Raw genomic sequence first — 23,154 nt, forward strand, 5'->3', positions numbered from 1 at the left:
GAGGCGTCTCAGACCGGACAGCAACGATTTCGTTCATCGGTGAAAGACCTTGCGAAACAGCAAAAACATCATTGTATTGAAGTTTTTTGTTCGTCGGCTTGCTTCATATATTTTGATGCATGCAAGAAATTCAATCAAGCTCTACTTACGAATGTATCAATGAGTACAACAGCCTGCAGGAGTTATGGCTGAAGGCGTTAATTAAAAATCTTATAAAATTCCCCGATTTAGTGTATTAACTCTAGTCATATGTCTCAATAAGTTATGACCCAGAAGATAGTATTATTTGAAGCTGAATATCTTTTTTATTATCCACACCACGTGATGACCAGTTTCTTGTATTCTGTATAATGTTATATATATATATATATATATTGTATAACTCAATCATTCGATTGCCAAACCTATGCTATGTTATAACCGTATACTCTGGTGGTATAATTACTTATAAGAACAACTGTTCGTATTGTAATTGAACCTCCTAAACTTGTATGACGCGAATGTCACGTAGATATCACGTAGTTTGTGTAGCGTTACGTAAATACATCACGTTTTAAACTTACCTCGTGGACACCATAAGGCTACGGCGTGTCATAATCCTTTAACCCACATTGACTAGTGACGATACTTTGCTTTGCTCGTAGAATATTAATTAAATTATTAGTACGAAACGAGTTCGCTGCAGTCATTGTTTGATGAGAACTTAGCGTAATAATTCATATTTTACTCATTATGACTTGTTAAGTTGCTCAGTTAGAATTATATTATACTATATTATTAAACTATATATATATATATATATATATATATATATATATATATATATATATATATATATATATATATATATATATATATATATACACATACTGTCCCATATAAAACTATTAAAATGTTTGCTGTTTAACGTAATTGTATATTATATTTTTTATTTTAATTATTTATTTCTGTTTATAACATCTCAATAATTAAGGTTATCACTACTACAGTAAGTCTATTTTAAAAAAATCTGAAAAACAAACGCGACTCTATCGCTTCTGTTTAACAATCTTTTATAATATATTAATTAAATTAAATGAAGTCGATGTCTGAAAGCAAACGACCAAATAACTAATATAATTATTTTATTTTGTATAACATCGGAGTATTTGAACTAAATCTATCAATTAATACAAAAATATATTTTTATAAACAATATAACTCTGTCTCCCGAGATCACACCTTAGCTTCCATGTTTTCTTCTTATCACAATCGTTATCTGAAATTAATAGTGTTTCTATTTTAAATATCTACCCACTTGTGTTGGAACTGCTTGACCACTATTGAAATTAAAGAAAAACACAAAAAAAATGTATCTCAATAAATCAATTACAACATATTAATTTATTTTAAAACTTGTTTACATATATCTTCTGATAATTTTGATTATTTCATATCCATAAAACGTAATCATTATTAATTAATAAAATACCATGTATAAAGATTGTTCTGCGCCATCTAGTGATTAGTTCGTAAACTAAGAACTAAGCCTGTCTGTAAAACATCTTTTATCAAAGCGCCATCTGTGAGGACAATAATAAACTAGTTAGTCAGCCGACCTGCCACAAGAGCTCGCTAGTGCGTCCGCCGATCGTCCCGCCCGGTCTTCTGCTGCTTGAGGTCATTGATCGCCGTCACGCTGCCGAAGAGAACTTTCGCCGTCACTTGCTGCAAAGTGCATGCAATTATAGTTAGATCGTACGTGATTGATACCACGTCGGGATCGTTAACTAGCACTCATTACTCTCGGTGCAGTGATCACGTACAGAGTAGTAGTATGTAGTAGTAACGTTCACAGTTACGAGACGAAACATCAAAAGACGCAGTCTAAATCAATAAAGTAAATGTTTGTCAGTGTTGCCCGCCTTGATCGTAAACTTCTGCACAATTAATTTATCACGACCAAATGAGACCATTAACATAATTCTGTTCCAGAGTACATTCCGCCGGTAGCTGTAGGAAACACAGCTGGAAAGATTCATCACAGGCTGAACGTAACGCGGCCGAAATACTTATTACATAGATTGCATAGGCCGCCAAAATATCTAGAACGAGCGCGATTTTAGTGAATACCTAGAAACTGAGCACTGGAATTCCATTCCATCTAGGTATTTAGGAAATAGGTCAAAGAACGGCAATTTCGTTAGGGGCAAAAAAACATTCGGAGGTCTTTAAAAAGCGCTAGACGTGGCTAGGGACTCCACGATGCACGGCATCTATCTGAACTATTTGCCGAATAAAGCGACGAAAAATGCAGCCCTTCGTTACACTGTAGAAGATATCCACATAATATAAACGAGATATTTTTAATATCGAAGGAATTCTAAACAGTGTTCTCTTGAAACAATATCTACTTGTATATTTTTAAGGAATGTTTAGTGAATACGTGGAAATTGTTGAATAGTGATCCGTGGACGGAGGAAGATTAATAACGCTTTGAAATGTCGTCTTATCTTAAAATATTTACATTTTAAAAACAAGATTAACTTTTCGCTAGGTTTAAATGTATTAAGTTATTTTTTTTTTAAGTTATCTTCTATTTCGAAAAAGACTTTAATGATTCATAATGTAAATAACTAAAAGTTTATAATTTAATTTTAGTTGAAAATAACTCGCATGTAACCTTCGCTGGCCGGAGTGTTCCGAGAGAAAAATTCACTATGTTCGTGTAATGTATAGCATTGCTTCAATACTTTGCTACACAACGTGCCGTTACAAAGACATCAGGAAATATTGTATAAGAGAATATACATAGATCTGCAGGATTGATTTGAAGTAATAATTTGGACTCATTTCTCCTTATTCAAGAGAAATAAATGTTTTGAAACCTTACAATAATATATAAACATGATCCACGAGCACTGTTCAAATTAAATTAAAAGTTCTTAATTCCATTCCTATGACGAGCTTCATGATGGCCACTCTACGTGTAAGGCACTGGAAAAAAAATAATATCTTCCACCTTGGCAAGTGTTCAGCAATGAGAGGTCGTGCGGTCATTAGGCTGGTGCTTTTGGTAAACGGTCCTCCTGTAGCTCGTAAAACACCCGAAATACTGTCCCTCTAATGCCTTCTGGCGCAAAATTTTTCCGTAAATTGTACGTAAACTTAACGTCGAGGGTGATTGCAAGGGTGAGAACTCCCTGATGGCGAGTCAACAACCGAGTCAGATTCCGATATACAGAATTTATGAGAAATATTAGTAAATGAAAAAGCTGTAATATTAGCAAGTTGAGTAAATTGAGCGGGAACGCCGAAACTTGGTGTACCTAATTGAAACATTTCGCTAACGGTGGAGAAAGGTGCATTAGCCTGATTTTCGGGTTTATGGAGGCGGTTTATAATAAAAATAATTTATATGTTTAATTTTAATGTTCCCGCGCCCGACACGTTTATAGCATCGCTTGTTCCTGAGTCATACGCCCCCGAGGGTGCAGTAAATACTGGATCACAATAAAGTTACCGACATTTTTTCGCCGTCTTTCTCGTTTTAAACTTTTACACAAGCAAATGATTATTCATCTAAATCTCATGAATGTATATATTCTTGTATTTTTGTATCTTTGTCTTCACGTTTTTATCTAATCAGAATTATTTGACACGACAAACTAACGATGCAGAGTGATTATTATTTATGATTAAAAAAATACCTAAAATTAATATAAGCCTACGTTGTCTTCTGTTACGTCACCTGTCTGCCGGTGAACGACTCGTTAACATTGGTCCAGCACATAGACAAGAACGAACAGACCATAATCATTAAAAAAAATATATATTTTGTAGTATTTGTAATTTTTTCCTAACATTTCGAATAGTCAATGTGTATTTATTCGTATTAAATACAAACGAACTATATAAAACTAGTTTGTTATTCGTTCTAAGACTTTCGCGAGTATTCATTTAAATGAGACTAATATTTTTCGGATGTACTACGAGTATTTTATAATTTTAAAACTACATACAACGTGATCACGGCTGCTGCGAGTAACCGAAACGTCGTGAGTACGTAGCTTAAAAAAAAATACGCGTAGTACATCCGAAAAATATTAGTCTGATTTAGTCTGTAATTCTTATGCACCAGGTGTATTAGTCGAAATAACAATCAAATCGATATTGTATTGTGTTGAACTCATATATAATTTGCGATATAAATACATGTATGGTAGTTTCATTAAAAAAAAAATATGATCAAATTCTTTCATAATGTAATATAATAATTAACCTCGTATATTTATGTATTTCTCATATATATAACCAAGGTTTACTGCGACGACTACCAAAAATATTTTTTTTTATTAATTCTCATGTTGAAATAACTTAAAATACACCTCAATATCTTCGGATCACCGCCTGCTCTTAATCTAAATATAAAATGATTGGAACCGGTAACTTAAGTAATTAATATATGTACAAATATATAAAAAACTGTTTATTTGAATGTCTCGGCCCGACCTTAAAGTATTAAGTTAATGATTTACATATAATATATTTTTCATCTCGTATTCCTTTCATTTCCAGCTGTCCCTGAGCGCGTTGACCAATGCTTCTCGTGGATTCAATAATTCTCAGCTATTCTGGTGTGAAATCCTTGCTGAGATGTCAGCAAGGTCTATGATACTGACTTGTCTCTTGAAATGTCGCAACATACATACGATATAAATTGCATCGCTTGAGCAATTAACCTTTGAGTTAATATAGTTTAGAATTTAATTCACTTGTCTAACTGTGAACCGTTTTATTACCTGATAGTTCCCGCCGGTGACGCTAGGTGGCGTGTACCCTCTGCTGCCGTAGCTTGGTGTGCCACCTCCATGGTACAGGGTGTTGTTGTTGGCGTCCCTCGTCGTAGCCGTGGAGTACGTTGATTTGCAGTTTTGAGACATATTGGAACTGAAAATGTTATTTATATTGTTATAAAATTGTATTATAACACATCAACTTTTTCTAGAACGCAGATAAAGTTAAACGTCAAATGAAATATTTATTATCTAAATAAGTTCTAGAACATATTTTGAATGTTTCAAACATGGCTGCCGATAGACTCGCATTCGGTTTTTTTTCAAGCGAAATCTCATCAAAACAGAAGTTTAGTGTTAAAGCGAGGCCTACACGCTTTTCATCAAAGCTGTAAGGAAACCTGTTTTGCATTTTCAAAATGGATTCGCGTTGATCGAATTGCAAATTTGATAGTTGAGCCTCGAATGAAGTTAAATTAAAATCAAACTTTGAGTTAATTAACATTTTCAAAATCACTTACACGAATAGTTTTAGTCGGATTTCAATTTGTTTATACAAGTTTCGTGAATTTTAGCTGCGATATGGATCTACGGAATTTGCATGATACGTTCATCTCACTGGCGTTATATAACTTTGTGAAGAATTAAATTTTTTTATCTCACAAAAAACATTTCTGTTGAATTTAAATTCAACTTTCAACTTATCTGATCTATACTTAGATTAAAATTTACAAACACTGATGAGTTTTAATTAATTGCTTAATTCATCCGTTTATCGACGGATTCAACTGTCTTAAAAGACAATATGACATCTGACAGTTCCTGTCACATGTAGTGTACCTGTCACTTTTATATTATTTAAGAATTGTGGCGTAAGAAAACAAAATAGTGATATTGATTTAAACTATGAAAGAGAAAGTGGCAGTGGAATATAAAATATATAATAATGGGTTCATTACAAAATAAGTATAAGTCACCAGTTACGACCGTACACATGTATATAAATCATTTGCAAATATCAACGTACAAACATATTGTAGCTTTATATTTAATGTAATGAATTGTTATTATAGGAAACGTCGGAGCGTGTTTTGTAGAGACTTAAACATAATTAATATATACATTTCAATATATTACAATATATTAACGTTAATGAGTTATGTGGAAGATTATTTTTCTTGGTGATATTATTTTCAATTGATTCAGTTTGTCAGATGGGTTAAGTTGTTTATTTAAGTATAATTTTTACTTATTATATATTATATTTGTTACAAATTCATAGAGATTTTATTAATTCTCATCAGTTTTAATAAAGTAGCATCTCTATTAGTGTACACTTTTATAAATATAAATGACATTGAATTAATTGAAACGTTTTGTTTCAGGATTTTTTCTTTTTAAGTTTATTTTACGAACCTACCTACAAAAAAAAGACATTTTTGATACTTTCTTGAAATATTTTTGATATTTAAACAACTTGGACTCAAACTTTTTTTGCAGAAAAATAAAATTTCATTTTTTTTTAATAATGTTGATTGCGGACTTTTTGCTTCCTTTCAAGGTCACTAAAAAACCTTAAAAATATTTCAATATATATATTTATTACACTTATTGTTTAAAGATTTTTACATTTTTGCAGACTTGTAGGTCATATGTCAATTACAAAAAAAAAAAAACTTCCGTGTTACTAAAAAGTGTTCCAAATTAAAAAAACCGATTCTGTAGTGATTAAAAGATAAAAAAAAAAATAAAAAAAAAGAGAATCAAGAGCGCATGATTATTTTGTGTCGATGTAACGCGGCCGGCAATTAAAAACCCGTCCAAAACTGTAGCAAGTTTGAGTACAGTTAATAACTGTTCGCGTAAGATCAATTAACTGTGGTACGAATTATAATGATAATCATACATTTTGGACTGTCTTCATTCTGACGGTTAGCAATTAAAAAGTATTCTGACGTTAGCTGTCATTGATGAAAAGAACCATCTGTGTACAGCCAAAATCGGAAATTTAAATTTATTAATAATTTCATGCGTAACACATAATGTACGAGTATGGTTTAAATCTGTGTTATAGTAGCGATAAATATTAATTTTTTAATCCCATTAGCATACGGTATGTTAAACACAAACAATCACAGTCTAGACCGTTGTTATAAACGATTGACTGATAACATAACATTAACATATAATATAATCATATATATTATGATAAATGTTGCCATTTCTTCGCTTCCGCATTATTTATTTAATAAACGTGTTCTTGTATTATATTATTATGTACATGCATAATTATAATAATACATTAAATGTATTTTATAATGAAGGATTTATTTGTAGTTAGTTCGGTTTAATGATTTTAAATGTAGTTCGGTTCGATTCTATTAGTTGCGGTTCGGTTCATTTGAATCTTGGATAGTGTCGGATTATATTGGATCTCCTTTTATTTAACTAAAACCATATTTATGATAATCTGGATAAATGGATGTTTGAATGTTTTTATTTTTATTAGACGATCATCGTACGCTGATGATTAAGATTTTTTTTAATGATGAATTCAAAATTAGATTTTATTATTTATATTTCGATGTCTTAAGATAGTTTTATTGTACTTTTGATGGATATAATTATAGACGTAAAAATAAATATATATATAGCTTTTTATTTACCAAATGATTGAGTGTCATCGTTGCCGATATAACCATTAACCGTGTTGCCGTGACAAGTAAAATTAACATCTACAAGTTTTTATAATCACACGGTAACCGAATATCGTGAAAGGGCTAACTGGTCCGCTGTTCCAATGTGGGGCAATTATGAGTGTGTTTTAAAATGATTTTCGACTTTTCATATATGAAACAGGTATTGTCTGGATCCGAGTTACTTTTACCAAACCGTTCTGATGTATACGGGCACGTGTAATCAATACTTTCGTTTATATTGAACCTCCCAACTTCTGTAATGAAGATTCAGACGAATATTTTAAAATATATATGAGAATATTTATTTATATCCGTCCAGAGAATGTTTTTTAGACGGACTGTTGGTATTAATACTTTATTTGACCACCTGTCACGTATTGAACAATCTGTCCAGGAATATCCTAGGTCCGGTTTATGTATGTATATTTTGACTAACTGTTTTGTTCTACATTAACTAAAAGCGTGTCCCGGATATGAAACTCGTTTATCGTGTTTTGTAGATGGGAGCCGAGTCCAGACGCAGGTTAGACCTCGTGTAATCTATCGTTATAAGAAAAAGCTTGAAATCATGAGTTATCCGAACAAGTTAAATCATACTCAGTTATTTATTTTATTCAACATGTTTAAATAGACCTTCTTACTTAATTCTGTCAGTATTTTTTTTTAGTTTAAGTTTGTTTTGCTATAATTAACATTTAAATAAAATTAATGTTTTCGGATTTACTACGCGATTGTTTTTTTTTTGGTTATTTTAAACTACACACTCTCGAAGTTTCGGTTACTTTGCAGCAATCGTGATCACGCGAATACGGGATGAGAAATTAGATTCCCATATATAATTAACATTATGTTTGGTTTAATCTAAAATGTATATATTTAAAGTTAAATGAGTTTTATAACGTTAATAAATATTTACTATAATATTAAATTCTACTTATAATTTAAGGTTAAAAAACGTTGTTATCATTTAAAAAAGATATAGTTAATGGATTGGAATGGAAAAGTGATTTAACTTACTTCTCTTAGCGAAGGGACTGTGCGATCACATTGTTTAGTGTGATTCATATACGCAGGTGTAACTTGCTCACACTTATATATACATGTAAATATTTTTTAGCTATGAATCGTAACGGTAGTTGACCACATCCGGGTTCATGTATTTGGGGCATGTACCACAATGGGACTGAATGGATCAATTATAACTAACAAAATAAGTGCAATTAGGACGTTCAAATTTGTTTTTGTGATATTTGGGATTTTTTCTTCGTAAATTAACTTCGAATATCTACTATCTGGCCTATATATTAGTTTATAGTGTTTATTTTGTACTTGATGACGTTGTTTGCAAGCTTTGGTTAAGTTATAACCTACAGAAGTACCAACATGATGTCTTAGATGCATCAGATTTGGAATATTGGTAGGTAAGAATGATATCAAAATTTACTATTGGGGAGTTTAAGCAAAGATTGTTTTGAAACGGCTTGGTTATGTTTTTGAAACAGTATCACTAGTAACATTTAACTAGTATATATATATATATATATATTATATGTGTGTGAGTGTGTACGTGTAACTTTTGTTTAATGCTAGCATATTTATTGAAAGATTATCGTTTTTATTTTATATGTAGTCGTTAATAACAACGTCAGATCATTGTTTGTATTGTATATTGTTAAATTATTTTCTATATCTAAGATGTTTCCGTATTTCGTAAGTAGTGTGTTTATTATTGCGAGTGCACTAGACGGTCCACTAAACTTGTGCGCCAATTCTTGACGTGTGTGGTCACTAGAACAGCGCTTCTATCGAGCTGTACTGTAATATATTAATGAAAAAACAAATAATTCTATACAATGTCACGTTTTTATTAACTTTAAGAAATGTGTGTGCTGTTAAAGAATGAGTATTTGAATTTTAGTCACGTATTTATGATGTTGTATGAATCGCTATTCTAATGGCCGGATCGAGGGCGTTGAACTGCGCCAGCCGAACATCCGGTGCAGAAAAATTTATATATTTATTTGTTATTCGCTTTGAAAATCGATTTTAAGAAAAGTGCTTATATAGTTTTTATTTACATACGTAACAAGATACATACTGTTTACAATATTTTATGAAAATTTGTATGAAATGCTCTATTCTTTATTTCTATATTAATATTTATCTCATATTCTTATGACGATATTTTTAAGAGAATTCCTGTATTTTTTCCGAAAATCACATTTGTGTTTTTGCAATATATTTTCTTACATTTATATTTAAAAGTCCATTAGTGCATTAAACATTGATAAAGAATCTAACCAGACATTGTTTAGTTTGGGTCCCGTCGAGTGAACTGGGGTTGTTCATTTGTTTTATATGACAAATTATCTAATCTATTAACAATTATTAGCGTGTGATATAGTATTAAATTTTGTTTTTTCCTTCATATGACCTAGCGGATACAAAATTATCTTAATATCTAAAATCCTGTGACAACTTTAGAGTTCGTCGGTCCTAGCAGACATATATTTCTACGATACAATTTCACTTTCATTAATTTCATCATTATTGTAATGTTACGTTGAGTTTAATTAAGTTTCTCAAACTTTTGAGGGTAGAATCATCAGCCAACTAACCGTTTCTTTAGTTAAAAGGGTTAACGTGTTACATTCGATTGAGACTGAGTTTAGTTTGACCCTGACCTGAGTGTTGATCCGTCCTATACAAATAAAGCTATCCTATCCATTTTAATTATTATTTGTAAGTGAGAAAGTGAGATAAGAGATTCCGTGAGTAGAAAAAACTAAAGGACTATTGGTACTTGGATATAACACTTTCTATTCACGTGTTAGAAATCTCAATGGAATTAAAATGTTCGATATAATTTTATTAAGGTAATTAAATAATTAGTAAACGCGAAGGAAACTATTAAGCGTTGATTATAACTGAACGGACAAGACGCCAAATTGTAACTCAATTATTACAAATTAACATAATAAGCGGGTATCTGATTTTATAAGTTAGTGGCCTGTAAACTCGTGTTGAACTCATTTTAATTGTATTACGCGATATTTTTTTTTTTGTTTCGAGACTTTTTATTTTAATTCCTCCATGTTGGTATCTGTTACAGTATGTGAAAGCAATCTCAAAGCTTTTTTTAATTCAATGGCTGTAAATTTATCAGGAAATGTCGATAAATCTCACGTGTACACGTAATTAAACTGTTTCATATTATATGTGTTTAATATTAAGTTTTCTATGGGATTTAATTTGACTGTATTTTAGGGTGAAGTTTAGTTTTATTAAATAAACCTATGCTTTTTCTTCCTTTGTTCATGAATGGCAAAAGAATTTTCTGACAGGATTCATCACCTGCAATGAGTCAAAGTAAAAAGTAGTCGAGAGATTAAACACTATACAGAATTAACTATTGTTTGTTACTCAAAGTACTATAGAAAGGACGTCACTGTTTTACAATGAAGTTGTTCAATTATAAGTGACTTTAATAAAGATTATATATATAATATATATATATATGTATATATTTTTAACATTAAATATATATTATATATATTTAATGTTTTTCCATCTCTCTTTCTCTTGTACCTACACCACGCTTTCTTATCTAGTTTCCTCTATAAAAAGGGTTTCTGGTGGAGATCGCCTTTAAGAGATAAGTTAACTTGTGCATCACATTTGTTTTATAATAACGTAATGAAACTGTTTCTACTTTTGTACATAAATAAATGATTATGTCAACTATTAAGACAGATATATAAAATACAGATATCACCATACATAATTGAAATTAAATGTCTTTGAAACTAATATTTTTAGAATAATACTAGGTACGCTATCACTAACCATGATCACGGTTGGTACACAGTAACCGAAACGTCGGGAGTATGTAGTTTTTTAAATAATAAAATACGCATAGTATAACCTAAAAGTATTAGTTTCATTTGAATGAATACTCGCGAAAGTCTTAGATCTCATAAAATGTCTTTTTCATACTTCTATTATATTAAATTTCAATATAAATTTTATTTGTTATGGATACAAAAATTAATTTAGTTGAATATGCCATTTCGATTCCTTCCAATCATTACTGTTACGAGTGTAATAACACGGAAGCCGATGAAATATTAGCTCTTAATAAATAACTTGCGTCATATTTCTACATAAAACATTATGTGGTTGAAGAAAATTATCTTAAAACAGCTGTATATTCACACCGAACGACTTTCAAATATCAAGGACGAGTACTGAAATCATCCTAAAGGAATATTATTGTGTCTCGATTAATAATATAAAATATTAAGTGCGGTAAACGTATGCTAGTGTTAAATTATACGGTCGTCTAATTTGCAGCGTAATCATCATCATTATCATCATCAGCCTATCGGAGCCCGCTGCTGAGCAAAGGCCTCTTGTCACATGGAGAAGGTTAGAGCATTAATCACCACGCTTGCTCAAGGCGGATTGGCGATTTCAAACTTATAATTTGAAATTATAAGGCCAGGTTTCCTCACGATGTTTTCCTTCGCCGTCCGTCAGTGGTGTCTAAATACTCTTAGAAACTACATATAACTCGGAAAAGATCACATTGTTACTTGCCAGGTTTCGAACCTGCGCCCTCACGCAGGACAGGCGGGCTTTTTTAACCTCCAGACCACCACAACTTCGGCAGCATAATAATTTGAATTAAATTTAGATTTTAAGATAAAAACATTATAATTTCTCTATTTTTGTGACTTCTTAGCTACTTATTAACTACATATTAACGGTCATAACTTTTGGGAACTCTGAGTCGATTTTCATGGGCCCCACTAGTAGGGCGCATTCCAAAACTTGGATGGTATTTTCGTTAAGTATCCTTTATATGAGCCTTTACCATAAGCCCTATGAACAATGAAAATGATTGAAAAATATTTTCATCTCATTTTCTAACGCTACATATATATGTCAATGATTTAATTAATTAGCAAACAAATCAGTTTATTATAGTTAGTCAGATTACTAGAATTCTTCGATTTCAATTAGAACTTATATTTAGTATAAGTAATAATGAGAAAATTTATATGAATTGAACCCGCTATACAGGTTACTGATGTAACGTGGAATGTAGAGAATCAGAGCAATCTCGACCAGGGATAAGTTATGAGTAATTTGCACAATCACATGTAAATGTGTATTAAGAAATTTTTACTGATCTGTGCATCATCACGAAAAACAACTGAATAAGATAAATATTCTGAATTGTATAACCTATAACTTAGCTGTTAGTTTAAAAATATATGTTCTTTATAAAATACAATATAAATTTAATAACATTTTATGAAACTAGTATACGCTCAAAGTTATCGTTGATGTATTTTGTGGCATCATATCATAGTCAATGTATGACAGGCGGACGAAGTTGGGTGTGTAAGCTAGTGACAAATAATTTAAATTACCCCAATGTCACAAGCGGCATTTCAACGTCACGGACATTGGCATTGCTCTTGCCTTTGGTAAGCATGACTAATTTCTTATCACCCAGTCACCCTTGCTTTCTTTGTTGCGGGAGGTCGTATGATTCATTGCTGGTTTTTTTTTAATTTATGTGACAATAATTATAGATTAATCTGTTTATTTTACTTTAGTATACGATGATTAATTTTGATAAGATAATATGTGATAAACAAGCTTATCAGTCTATAAGATAATACAATACAAGAGCTATTTAAATCGGTCTAGTGAATTTAAGCTATTTACACACAGACGTAGAAATAGATTTAAGCAATTATAATTTATCACAATTAATTCTACACATATAAGTACATACTACATTCACCATTTTTGTAATACTTAAGTTTTCAGTATTCTCTGTTAGGCATACTTCATTGTTAATGGCTACGTGAGCTTTAGAATATAGTTACAGACCGTCTTCGTCTACCTTCACTGATAGTAGAAAGTTAAACCTACGTCTAGAAAGCTGAACCTTGTAACACAATAATTAGTTGGTTCCAATCGCTCCGGCTGTGATACTGGGAAGCCGTTTTAATAGTGACGGATATTGTGGTCAGGTTTTTAATGTCACGTTTTGTTGATAGATTCATATTATACATTAATATATTTACGAAGCAGAGCTAGGTTCGTTTGTTATTGAGTACTAGGTTACAATTTGTAAGTGATACATAACTCGCTGTAAATTTCGTCTTTGTAGTAAAAATTTTAACAAAATTATTAATTTTGGCTTGTCATGAATAATTAATTATAAATAGTATTGAATGATGTTGAAAAATATTATGGAGCAAATATAAAAACAATTTTTTATTTTGTATCAATTTTATGAACATTCATAAATAAGTGAACCAACTTACACAAAAGGCCACTAAGAAGCCTACTAAAATTAAAAATAATATATAATTATACATAGCTGTATAATATTTTTACATCGCATTTGGTGATCTTCAAAATTGATTTTAATATTTATTACTAGTTTCTGCCCGCAACTTTGTCCGAATAGATTTCGAAACAAACGTATATAATATGTGAAAACAAAGATATGACAACCAACTGGCAGCGACATCTACATTCTGTGTTATGTGACTCTATACACAATGCAACTGTTACGGTGTGTTCTAGAGGAAAATGACAATTATTTTCGAGATAAATTATAGCCTATACCTTATTCTGCTGTCCAAGCGATATTATTGTAAAGCTTCATCGAAATTCGGTTATTGGTTTTTGTTTTAAAAAGCTACAAACATAACTTTTCATGTTGTAGATGAAAAATGAAATCGATTAATGGCGAGGACTTGCGTCACTTGAATTCCGAGTAAGCTTTGGAATTTTTTTTACTGTTTTTTTTTTTTTTAAGAATTACCTGCTCTACACGTTTTTGCGTGATTGTAATGCAATTTTACGGTTTTATGCTGTTTTTTTTTTAATTATAAGGTCTCGTTCATTCCATTTGTCTCACTTGGACTTAAATTGATAATGTTAATGAAAGGTTTTCAATAAATGTAACGAAATCAAACATATATAGTACTTATTTTTTGATGCACCTATATATGTGTAAATTTTTTTAGGAAGGGTTTTTGTTAAAAAATTTTTAGGACAAAAATGGATAGGACCGAAACACTTATCGTCAGGCAATATTTTAAATTTCTGACAAAATAAAATTGACAAATTATAATCAACGCGCCGATTCATATTCAAAAGTTTCGTACTAACGTTTAAAATGTTTCAAACATAAATCTAGAAGCAAACAAAAATTTACAGCATTTTTGTGTCACGAAACTTTCTTTGAACTACAATATATTTCATCAATCTATTATATATGTAACAAGCTATTTTTAGAATAAATCCTATTGATAGCGTTGATTAATTAAATGATATTTTTTATCAGATACAATTGGTAGGTCCCAAAACTAATTTGGACTTTCTAAATGCCCTGATATCTGCACTCGAGACCCGCTTCGGCCATTGGACGTATATTTTGAACATTAAAAGCCTCTACATATCGCGGAAACAGAGTAATTAATCTTGAAATATATATTTTATCGTTTTATTATAATAAATTTTGACTTTATTTTGAAAAGTAAAAAAAAATTTACGAATGGGATTTTTATACGTAACTTTAAATGGAAATCCCTCTGTCGAGACAATGTTTCCATACGGAGTTACCAGAAAATATAATTGTAACAGATCAAAAATAAAAAGGCAACAAAATTTAAAACGTATTTAAACTTACGAAACATTTAATTTGAGTTTTATAGTTTATTTTAAATGCTTGTGATATTGAAAGCTATTTATTTGTATTATAAACATTAATTTTATGACATGCCTTTAATCGACTGTGTTTAAATGTTATCTCTTTATGAGGCCGTTTTGAAGAAACGGATATCATGAAAAAAAGAAACTAATAATTTTGTAATAAAGGCGTATCGATAGATTATATTAATTACAATTACAATATCGATAAATAATTACTTTGAATATGTAGTATACTTGTGTTTGTTTTTTTTTTTATTAAGAATAGGATGAATAAAATGTTAAGTAATACGAAGTAATGTCAGTCTCTCCGGTGTGATTTATTTCTCTACTATAGGGTCGCAATTCACTGGGCGCTGGTAATTTATCGAAGTCCAATAATATTAAATTTGTAAGGTCAGAAAAAATACAGTTAATAAACATTAATGTAATGACTTCTTAACTAGTAGTCAAATCTTTTAACCTGTACGTTAATAAATAGTTTGATAGTTGAGTTACAAATAGTTTTTTTTTTTTAATTTGTCTACTTCAATAAAACAAAATGGCGAAACTTATTAATTCGACCTATCGTTGTTTACTTGGTATTTTATATGTCATGGATTTATATGATTATAATAAAATTTTCATTGTTTTTTTTGTTGACGTTACAATGTTAAAGTATATGGCTCACATTTCTATGATTTATTTCAAAGGATATGGAAACCCTTTCGTCCTTGACGACGCGGCGCTAAATAATTAAAATTTCGCCAAACAAAACCCCCAAGCGTATAAACTTTGGATAGTTATAAAATTAGACTACGATTTATTTGTTTTGTTTCTCATATAAAACGTTAGTCATATTAACATAACATTGTTGAAAAGGATTAACAACAAGCAAAGGATATTAGCTGTTCAGTGAGAACAGATTGAAAAATATCGACCGAATCAAATGAGATATGGTCCGATAGTAAGATAAATTGATTTCCTAATTGTTACTTAATGCGACCTTCTTTTTACAAAAAAAATAAATAAACTATTTACATTTATTCAACACGAGATGTCAGTCTCATAATTCCCTTTGATATGTTTTTATCTTGTTTGTAAGGTGTGTTGAATAAAAATAATATAAAAAGTAATTAAGTTTCTAAGCACTGTTTTATATTTTCGTTACAAGTTTGGATAAAAGAGCATAAATATAAAAACATCGTACAAACAGAAAACATGCAAGGATAAATTATAACTGTCCGTAACTACAATTTATAGTCTAACTACAACATAAACATGCTCAAATTGCTTTGCAAATTAACCGTTGCTGGAATTTTATAATAAAATTGTAATTACCAAGCTGAAACATGCGCATTTCATTCGGATACATTAAGGTATTCGAGCGAAACTGAACATTATTAAATGTAAAACTGAATAATAATAGCAAGTAAAACCTTTTTATAAAATACAACTCACCCTTATACGATTAATCAAAAATCACAGCCCAGAAAACAAAAACTAAAAAAATATGGCGCGCAATATGAACAGCCTGTCAAAAAGGGCGGGCAATTTGAAAAGAAAAGTTTTTAAAATTTGGAACGGCTAGTGTCGCGACTGCATCGCGATTCGCGTCGGTCGGATGTAATGAATGGTAGTGAGGTGCCCGAACCGCTTTGTCGGTAAATGTGTGCTTTAAATTGTGGCGGGAGTAATGATTGTTGATGCTTTCATTAGCGGTTATTATTTTGCTCTCGATTTTTTAGGATGTTTCTTATGTACTAGTCATTAAGGCTATAGTGATTCATGGGTTGTATGAATTTTGATTGCGTGGCGTGTAACAAACGTCTAGCATTCGTCACTGCTTGCATGTCTAATTCATTTTGTAAATATTATTTTCAGTGGCCATATATTTTGTATTTATAAACCTATAATAAACATGTTTGCTGGTTAAATATCAAAACTATTCGCATCTTTCGGTCGTCTATAGATTCGCTTAGATTCACTTGGCATTTCGGCTGACAAATGCTCGCTCGGTTATTAATTATATGGGCATTAAAACCGTTAGCCACAACACTATTGTGAAGTAAATGGAATTACATTTTGATGTTTAATTAAAACATGAATTTATTATTACTATTGCATGTACTGTTAAATTATTAACAAACTTATGTAGTTTTCGATGGCTCAATAAACTTATTCAATTATGGTTTTGAAGACAAAGTATATATACATTTATTATAAATACTCTTTTAAAGTAAATTTCTTCGTTAACTTTGAATACAGATAACTCTTAAAATAACAAGATTCCAAATAAAAAATATTTATGAACTGAAAAGGGTGTTTGTTTTTTGTTCTTGTATTAAAGGATTCTTGAATTGAGAAAAAAAAAAAACCAGCTCCTGATTTAAATACGAGTTCATCAATTGTACAAAGCTGACATATATGTCACATTTTAATTCCTCTTTTTTAATATGTTAGCGGTGACGTGAAGACAAAAGAGCTTTACGTTAAAGAAAGTTTTTAATTAGTATTTCCCCGATCTGTTTCAATGTATCGGAATGAAAGAAAATGTTTCCCCTCACGCATTATTACAGTACGCAGAGTTTGTATAAAATTGTTTACAATTTACATATGTTTTTATGTTTACACGAGAAATATATAGTAAACATATATCGAATGTAAATATCTAATAATATATGAACATGAATCGTGTTCGAGTGAGTTATGGGATGGTATTTTTCATATATATTGTATGTTAGTTGTATGTGAGCTTGTGTTATTTCTGAATGTACCGAGGTTTCCCACGTCTGCAAGCCTGATGCAATTCTACTGTCTAATGTCAGAGGTACATGTTTTTTGTGCACCGTTAGTAACGTGCGGTGTAAGCTATGAGATATATTCCTACTTTGCTTATATTATTTTAATTGATATATATTGAGTTGCTTATAGTTTAAATAGCAATTATGTTTCAGATAATTCTATATTGACTCATTTTATGTTACTTTTTAATATTTTATTGGACAAGGATTTGGATTACATCTTGCGATTAACATATTTTTTAATTTATAAGATAAAGAATTGAATTACTCTTAAATTGTTACTATTACGAATTATTCATGGATTTTTTGTTATATTTAAATTATATATAAATTATTTAGAATTTAGGCAACACTGCACGGACTGTTAGAGAGATTTTTATAGACAATATTGTTTATATATACAGTTTAATGAAGATATATAAAATTTTTAAGCTATACTTGTGACCAGCCCAACATTGAGTGCATGGAGTGAGTCACAAGAGGAAGCGATTTAAATAGCGTTATCAATATATATAACATAGTTTTCTTAACATTCGTTTCAGATGTATTACATACCACGATACAATGTTATCACATTACTTCCATATAAAGTTGTTTACAATACATTTTATTAATTAAATTTTCCTTTTTTATATTACGTTTCTCGCCTATTTTTTTATGACTTGAATGCCAATATTTAATGTGTTCATAAACTTATATACGCAGTTTCGTATATAGATATTCTTTATTACTTATAGTCGAGGAGGAAATAATAAATATAGGTAGAAAAAAATTGCCCCACAGCCAAATCCGATCTCGGTGATAAGAGCGTCTCTGTAGAGGGACAAAGGTCTAGGATTGTGTGATTGTTTGAACGTGGGATTAGAGAGACGTGGTTCCGTAGGTACAGTTAAGTACGGGAGTACGAGAAAATCGATATTAAAATACCATATAATGTGAAACAGGCTTTATATATTCATATTATGTCTCTTTAAATGTTAAAGGTTGCAAACGATAAGACGGTCTACTTGATAGAAGGTAGTCACTGTCGTCCATGGACATCTGCAACATAAGAGATGTTGCGGATGCGTTGCTAGCCTTCGTTGCTGAGGAAGAAGAGAAGGGTGGGAATAAGAAGATGGCAGGAAAGGGTGGGAACAGGGAAAAGGCAAGCGGCTCTTTCGTTCATCGGACGAAACGCAGCCATTAAATTAAGAAAAGATGTTAGATTGAAAAGATTTATTACCAAAAAGTTTTCATAACACTTTAAATATTTATATTATAGTATAACCATTTGTGAATTAAATCCTCCGTACAATCAATCCCTATCAGCTTATGATATAAAACTTCACATCAAAATATCCTTTGTAGAATCAGCGGATGAACACCGCTGAACCGTAATTGAGCTCAAAGGCTTAATTTTCGAATGGCCGTTAAAAATTTTGCAATACTCCCGGATATGGATTGGTATTGTTACAAAAAAAGTCCAAGTTTTTGAAGCTGGTATAAATTAAATTACTTTATATTCATTTTTATACTTACACAGTTAAAACCATACCTACGTACATACTAGTATATGTTAGTTGTATTAAAGTCTATAAAAATCTTGTTCACTAAATAATATAAATACTATATGCTTTTGGTTATAAGTTTGTTAAACTTAATCACCAAAAGTCGCCATTTTCAAACGAAAACGAACTATCGTCGTGAGGCTCAACGTCATCAATGGATACGTAATTAGTTAAATCAAATTTGTCAGCTAAAAATGTATCCGGAGGATAGGTACGAGCTTTTTCAGTCGAGAAGAAATCTGATTTTGCGCTCTCTAATTTAGTTGTAGTTTCAATTGCAGCCGTTTTCTCGGTAGTGCTAGTTTTTTCATTATTTTTCCTCTCGGGCTCTGGGCGGCAAAAATTGTCCCAGAAGTACCAGCCGTGAGGGCAAATGAAGATTTGAGGGTACAATTGGCCGTGTTTGGAAAGGCACACGTAGTAGTGATTTGGACTGTCCTCCAAAGCTGCGGCCTGACCTACTTTGGTGCATGTTGGAACTGGTCGTTTACTGCACTGGCCATCCCTTAATGGAACCTGAAAATTAATTACTTATAACAACTTGAAACATTGCTTTTATTTGTTTTATAGTTTTCAGTTTAATATTGGCCATGTTAAGATATGATACGAGATGATGGCAAAGGTGGAGTTCTTACCGAACATTGAGCAGTCATTGGATTGTAGCCGTAATGTCTCGGACAAAGAGCTACTCTATGGTCTGCTGGTCTACCGTATGGCACATCTTCAGGAGGAGAACAGAGGTGGAACTTACGACAGTCAAATGCGTCCGGGAATATACCGATCTGAAATATAATAGTACCATGTACCAATGTAAATGTTACTTGTGTCATAGCAAAATATTTCCGTATTAAACGGCTTGAAATAAATAAAGTTACTTCATTAAAATTCGCCTCGATTAAATGTTGTTTCTGATTAAATTTAAGCCGTTAAGACACATATAGGATTAATGAGAAATCTATTTAATGTCGCTCCACACAAAGACCGAGTTCGGAGTCGTAAACAAAGTTAATAAATTGTCTATTATCAATTAAGTGTCTCGGCGAATAACATGATTGTATGTTATTTTCTATTATTGTATAGGATTTCTACTCAGTACTCTATTTACTCCACTATCTGTCTGTGAAGCTTCGCCTTGACATTTCCGTTTCGATTGTCTGATGTACGAAATCGTCTTTAATGTTTTTGTAAACAATAGTCTCTTACGGATCACGACTTGGATTACATAAAATAATAAAACTAAGATTATTCACGATAACTTGACTTATTGATATTAATATGAATCTAAATAAATAAAATGTACAAGTTTTGCAGTTACGAGCTCATCACAGCAAAACTGGTTGGATTTTTTTTTCATTTTTATTTTATAGGTAGATAGTCCATTAATTAAAAAAGGATATCTTCATTCCTCTATAAATATTTAAGTTATAACAAACAATCGTTTTATAACAACCACGTGTTCAATTGTCTTTATTTATGACACATAAGAAAACTGTAATAATATATCAAACACCAAACGCAGTCGGGCTTATCAGCTAGTGTATATTATCACTCGTACTCAACGCGTAGTGTTTATATGGTCTAATGCTATTATAAGCTTTCTTATAATATAGTACCTGTTCGCACGTATGACGGTATTTGGAAGTGACAGCATCACATTCTGGGACATTCTCCTTTGAACATGTCTTCAGATGGGCATTGCAAGTTTCACCATCAAGGCAATGCTGGAGGGGAACCTGGAATTTAATTATTGCTTTTATCATATGAAGTGTTTGATAGGTGCAGCGTACATACAGGAAATACATATTGTTTATTTCATATCTATTCACAGATAAGTTTGTTATTTGTTTAATTGATTTGTATGGCAGTGTATATCCACTAGTTTTTCACATTAGTCAGAAGATTTACTAATACGTCACTATGTTGATATTATCATAAGATTTCAAAGTAATTAATGTTTTTTTCATTATTAAATTAAGGTCGAGCTTCAAGATTTCTTTGGGTGTCTCATGACCGAACAAAACAAATAAACGATAATTGTTTTTTTAATTATTATTATAGGAAATTCAAAGATCTTTAATTCTCATTACCTTCAACCACCCTACTGGCAATGATATACACGTCACAGCCAGAGAGCAATTCTGGCACGTGATACCAGGTTCGGAGCATACACCTTCTATATCCAATTCTCCCTCCCCAAGAGACCAGCCCAATGGTACAGCTGCCATGCGGTTGCCTGAAACCACGCCGCTGAGATCAGCTGTCACCTGGAAATTTTATCGAGATTGAATAGTAATAAAAGTCTTGAAATACATTATATTAAATAACATCCCTAAAATAATTATGACAATGGACAAATCCAGGTTGGTTTTGAATGAAGTAAATAATGGAATGATTTCAAATACACCGAATTGAAATTGTCCTTTTATATTGTTACGTGAATGTGGAGAGTTAGGACTCTCATCAATTAAGAAACCATTTGGGATGTCTTTTGAAATTCCCTTTTCAATTTCTTACATTATTTGTAAAGGATTGAAATTAAATACATAATATCAGATTAATAATGTTTTTTCTTCCACACGTTTGTACAATTATGTGGCGTTGTGTTTCCAGTAAATAATTGAATAACTAGAACGTAACACAAAGGAGACATTCTATTTCCATATTATTTTTATCTTGTCTGTTTATGAGCACAAAAACTGATGCATATGAAATGAGATAGTACACGAATTAAAGTCTGTCATAAAACCAGGAACACGTAAAATCTGATAAGATTTGCAATGATTTTATTTATTATAAGGCCTTTTTTAAAATATACTTACAATACTGCTGTAGCCGAATATGGTGATTAGCATAAATTTTAACAACATCTTAGCGTCGTCTCTCGCAGTTGTTTTAAAACTAAATGCGTAAATATATTTTGGAAGGCCGGTGCACTTTGACCCAAGTATCTCATATCGATAACTTATTGATATAAATTCGGTTATTATAAATCCTACTAATATTATGAATGTGGGAGTTTGTGAGGATGTGAGGGTGTATGTCTGGATGTTTGTTGCTCTGTAACGCAAAAATAACTTGATCGATGAAATTGTGATTTTGATGAATTTTGCTGCCATGTAAACTGAAAATAGAAATAAGGCCATAATTTATCCTGAAATTTCGTTAAGTCACCTCACGTTTAAGGTATATCAGTTGTATTGAAAAGAAGTCAACTTACGCAGGCAGTAGATGTCTGAGCTTAATTCCGAAGGCCACGCGGATGAAGTCGCAGACAAAAACTAGTATTTAATACATTAGTTCCCTGTGTTACGCGTCGTGGCCTAAACATATCAGTATATGTATTACTTATAATAAATTAAATAGGAAAAATTGGAGTGTCTGTTTGTTATTACAATTTAAAAGCATTTTATTAAAATTATATAAAAGCATTTATAACTATTTTACGCCTATGTATTGTTTCTGGCTAATCTTTATTGAAGTTAGACCGATTTCGATGAGAATTTTACTTGTAAGTAGGTCATGTCATGAGAAGTAACTTGGCTACTTTTTATCTGAACTCAAAAAGAAGAACTTCTCGATTCGATTGTTTGTTTGTTAGTTTAAT

The 23,154-nt window shown here is 31.1% G+C and overlaps 1 protein-coding gene and 2 long non-coding RNA genes across 3 annotated transcripts; 1 reads left to right on the forward strand and 2 right to left on the reverse strand.

The window, feature by feature from the left end:
• Window positions 1-1,107: 1,107 nt before the first annotated feature.
• LOC116776511 (uncharacterized) lies at window positions 1,108-16,849 on the reverse strand. The gene is made up of 4 exons (XR_004353933.2): window positions 16,658-16,849; window positions 4,782-4,929; window positions 1,599-1,707; window positions 1,108-1,258 (listed from the first exon to the last, which is right to left on the reverse strand). It is a non-coding gene; the product is annotated as an uncharacterized LOC116776511 (long non-coding RNA).
• A 1,016-nt stretch (window positions 16,850-17,865) lies between these two features.
• On the forward strand, window positions 17,866-19,877 carry LOC133318894 (uncharacterized). Its single transcript, XR_009752625.1, has 2 exons — window positions 17,866-18,883; window positions 18,984-19,877. It is a non-coding gene; the product is annotated as an uncharacterized LOC133318894 (long non-coding RNA).
• On the reverse strand, window positions 19,204-22,520 carry LOC116773561 (uncharacterized). Its single transcript, XM_061521396.1, has 5 exons — window positions 22,370-22,520; window positions 21,638-21,814; window positions 21,164-21,283; window positions 20,186-20,332; window positions 19,204-20,066 (listed from the first exon to the last, which is right to left on the reverse strand). The coding sequence occupies exons 1-5, from the start codon at window positions 22,415-22,417 to the stop codon at window positions 19,644-19,646; spliced, it is 915 nt and encodes a 304-aa protein (XP_061377380.1). The 5' UTR covers window positions 22,418-22,520; the 3' UTR covers window positions 19,204-19,643.
• Between the last annotated feature and the right edge of the window lie 634 nt (window positions 22,521-23,154).

The sequence above is a fragment of the Danaus plexippus genome, chromosome 8 (assembly GCF_018135715.1).
Source record: "Danaus plexippus chromosome 8, MEX_DaPlex, whole genome shotgun sequence".
Lineage (NCBI taxonomy): Eukaryota > Metazoa > Arthropoda > Insecta > Lepidoptera > Nymphalidae > Danaus > Danaus plexippus.

Bases quoted from the DNA above. Each gene is read 5' to 3' on its own strand.
- LOC116773561 (XM_061521396.1), bottom strand. From the start codon at position 22,417: ATGTTGTTAAAATTTATGCTAATCACCATATTCGGCTACAGCAGTATT. The intron at 21,284-21,637 runs GTAATGAGAATT...ATTAAATTCCAG, and splicing joins TGCCAGTAGGGTGGTTGAAG to GTTCCCCTCCAGCATTGCCT. The intron at 20,333-21,163 runs GTACTATATTAT...ATTATATTTCAG, and splicing joins ACCGTCATACGTGCGAACAG to ATCGGTATATTCCCGGACGC.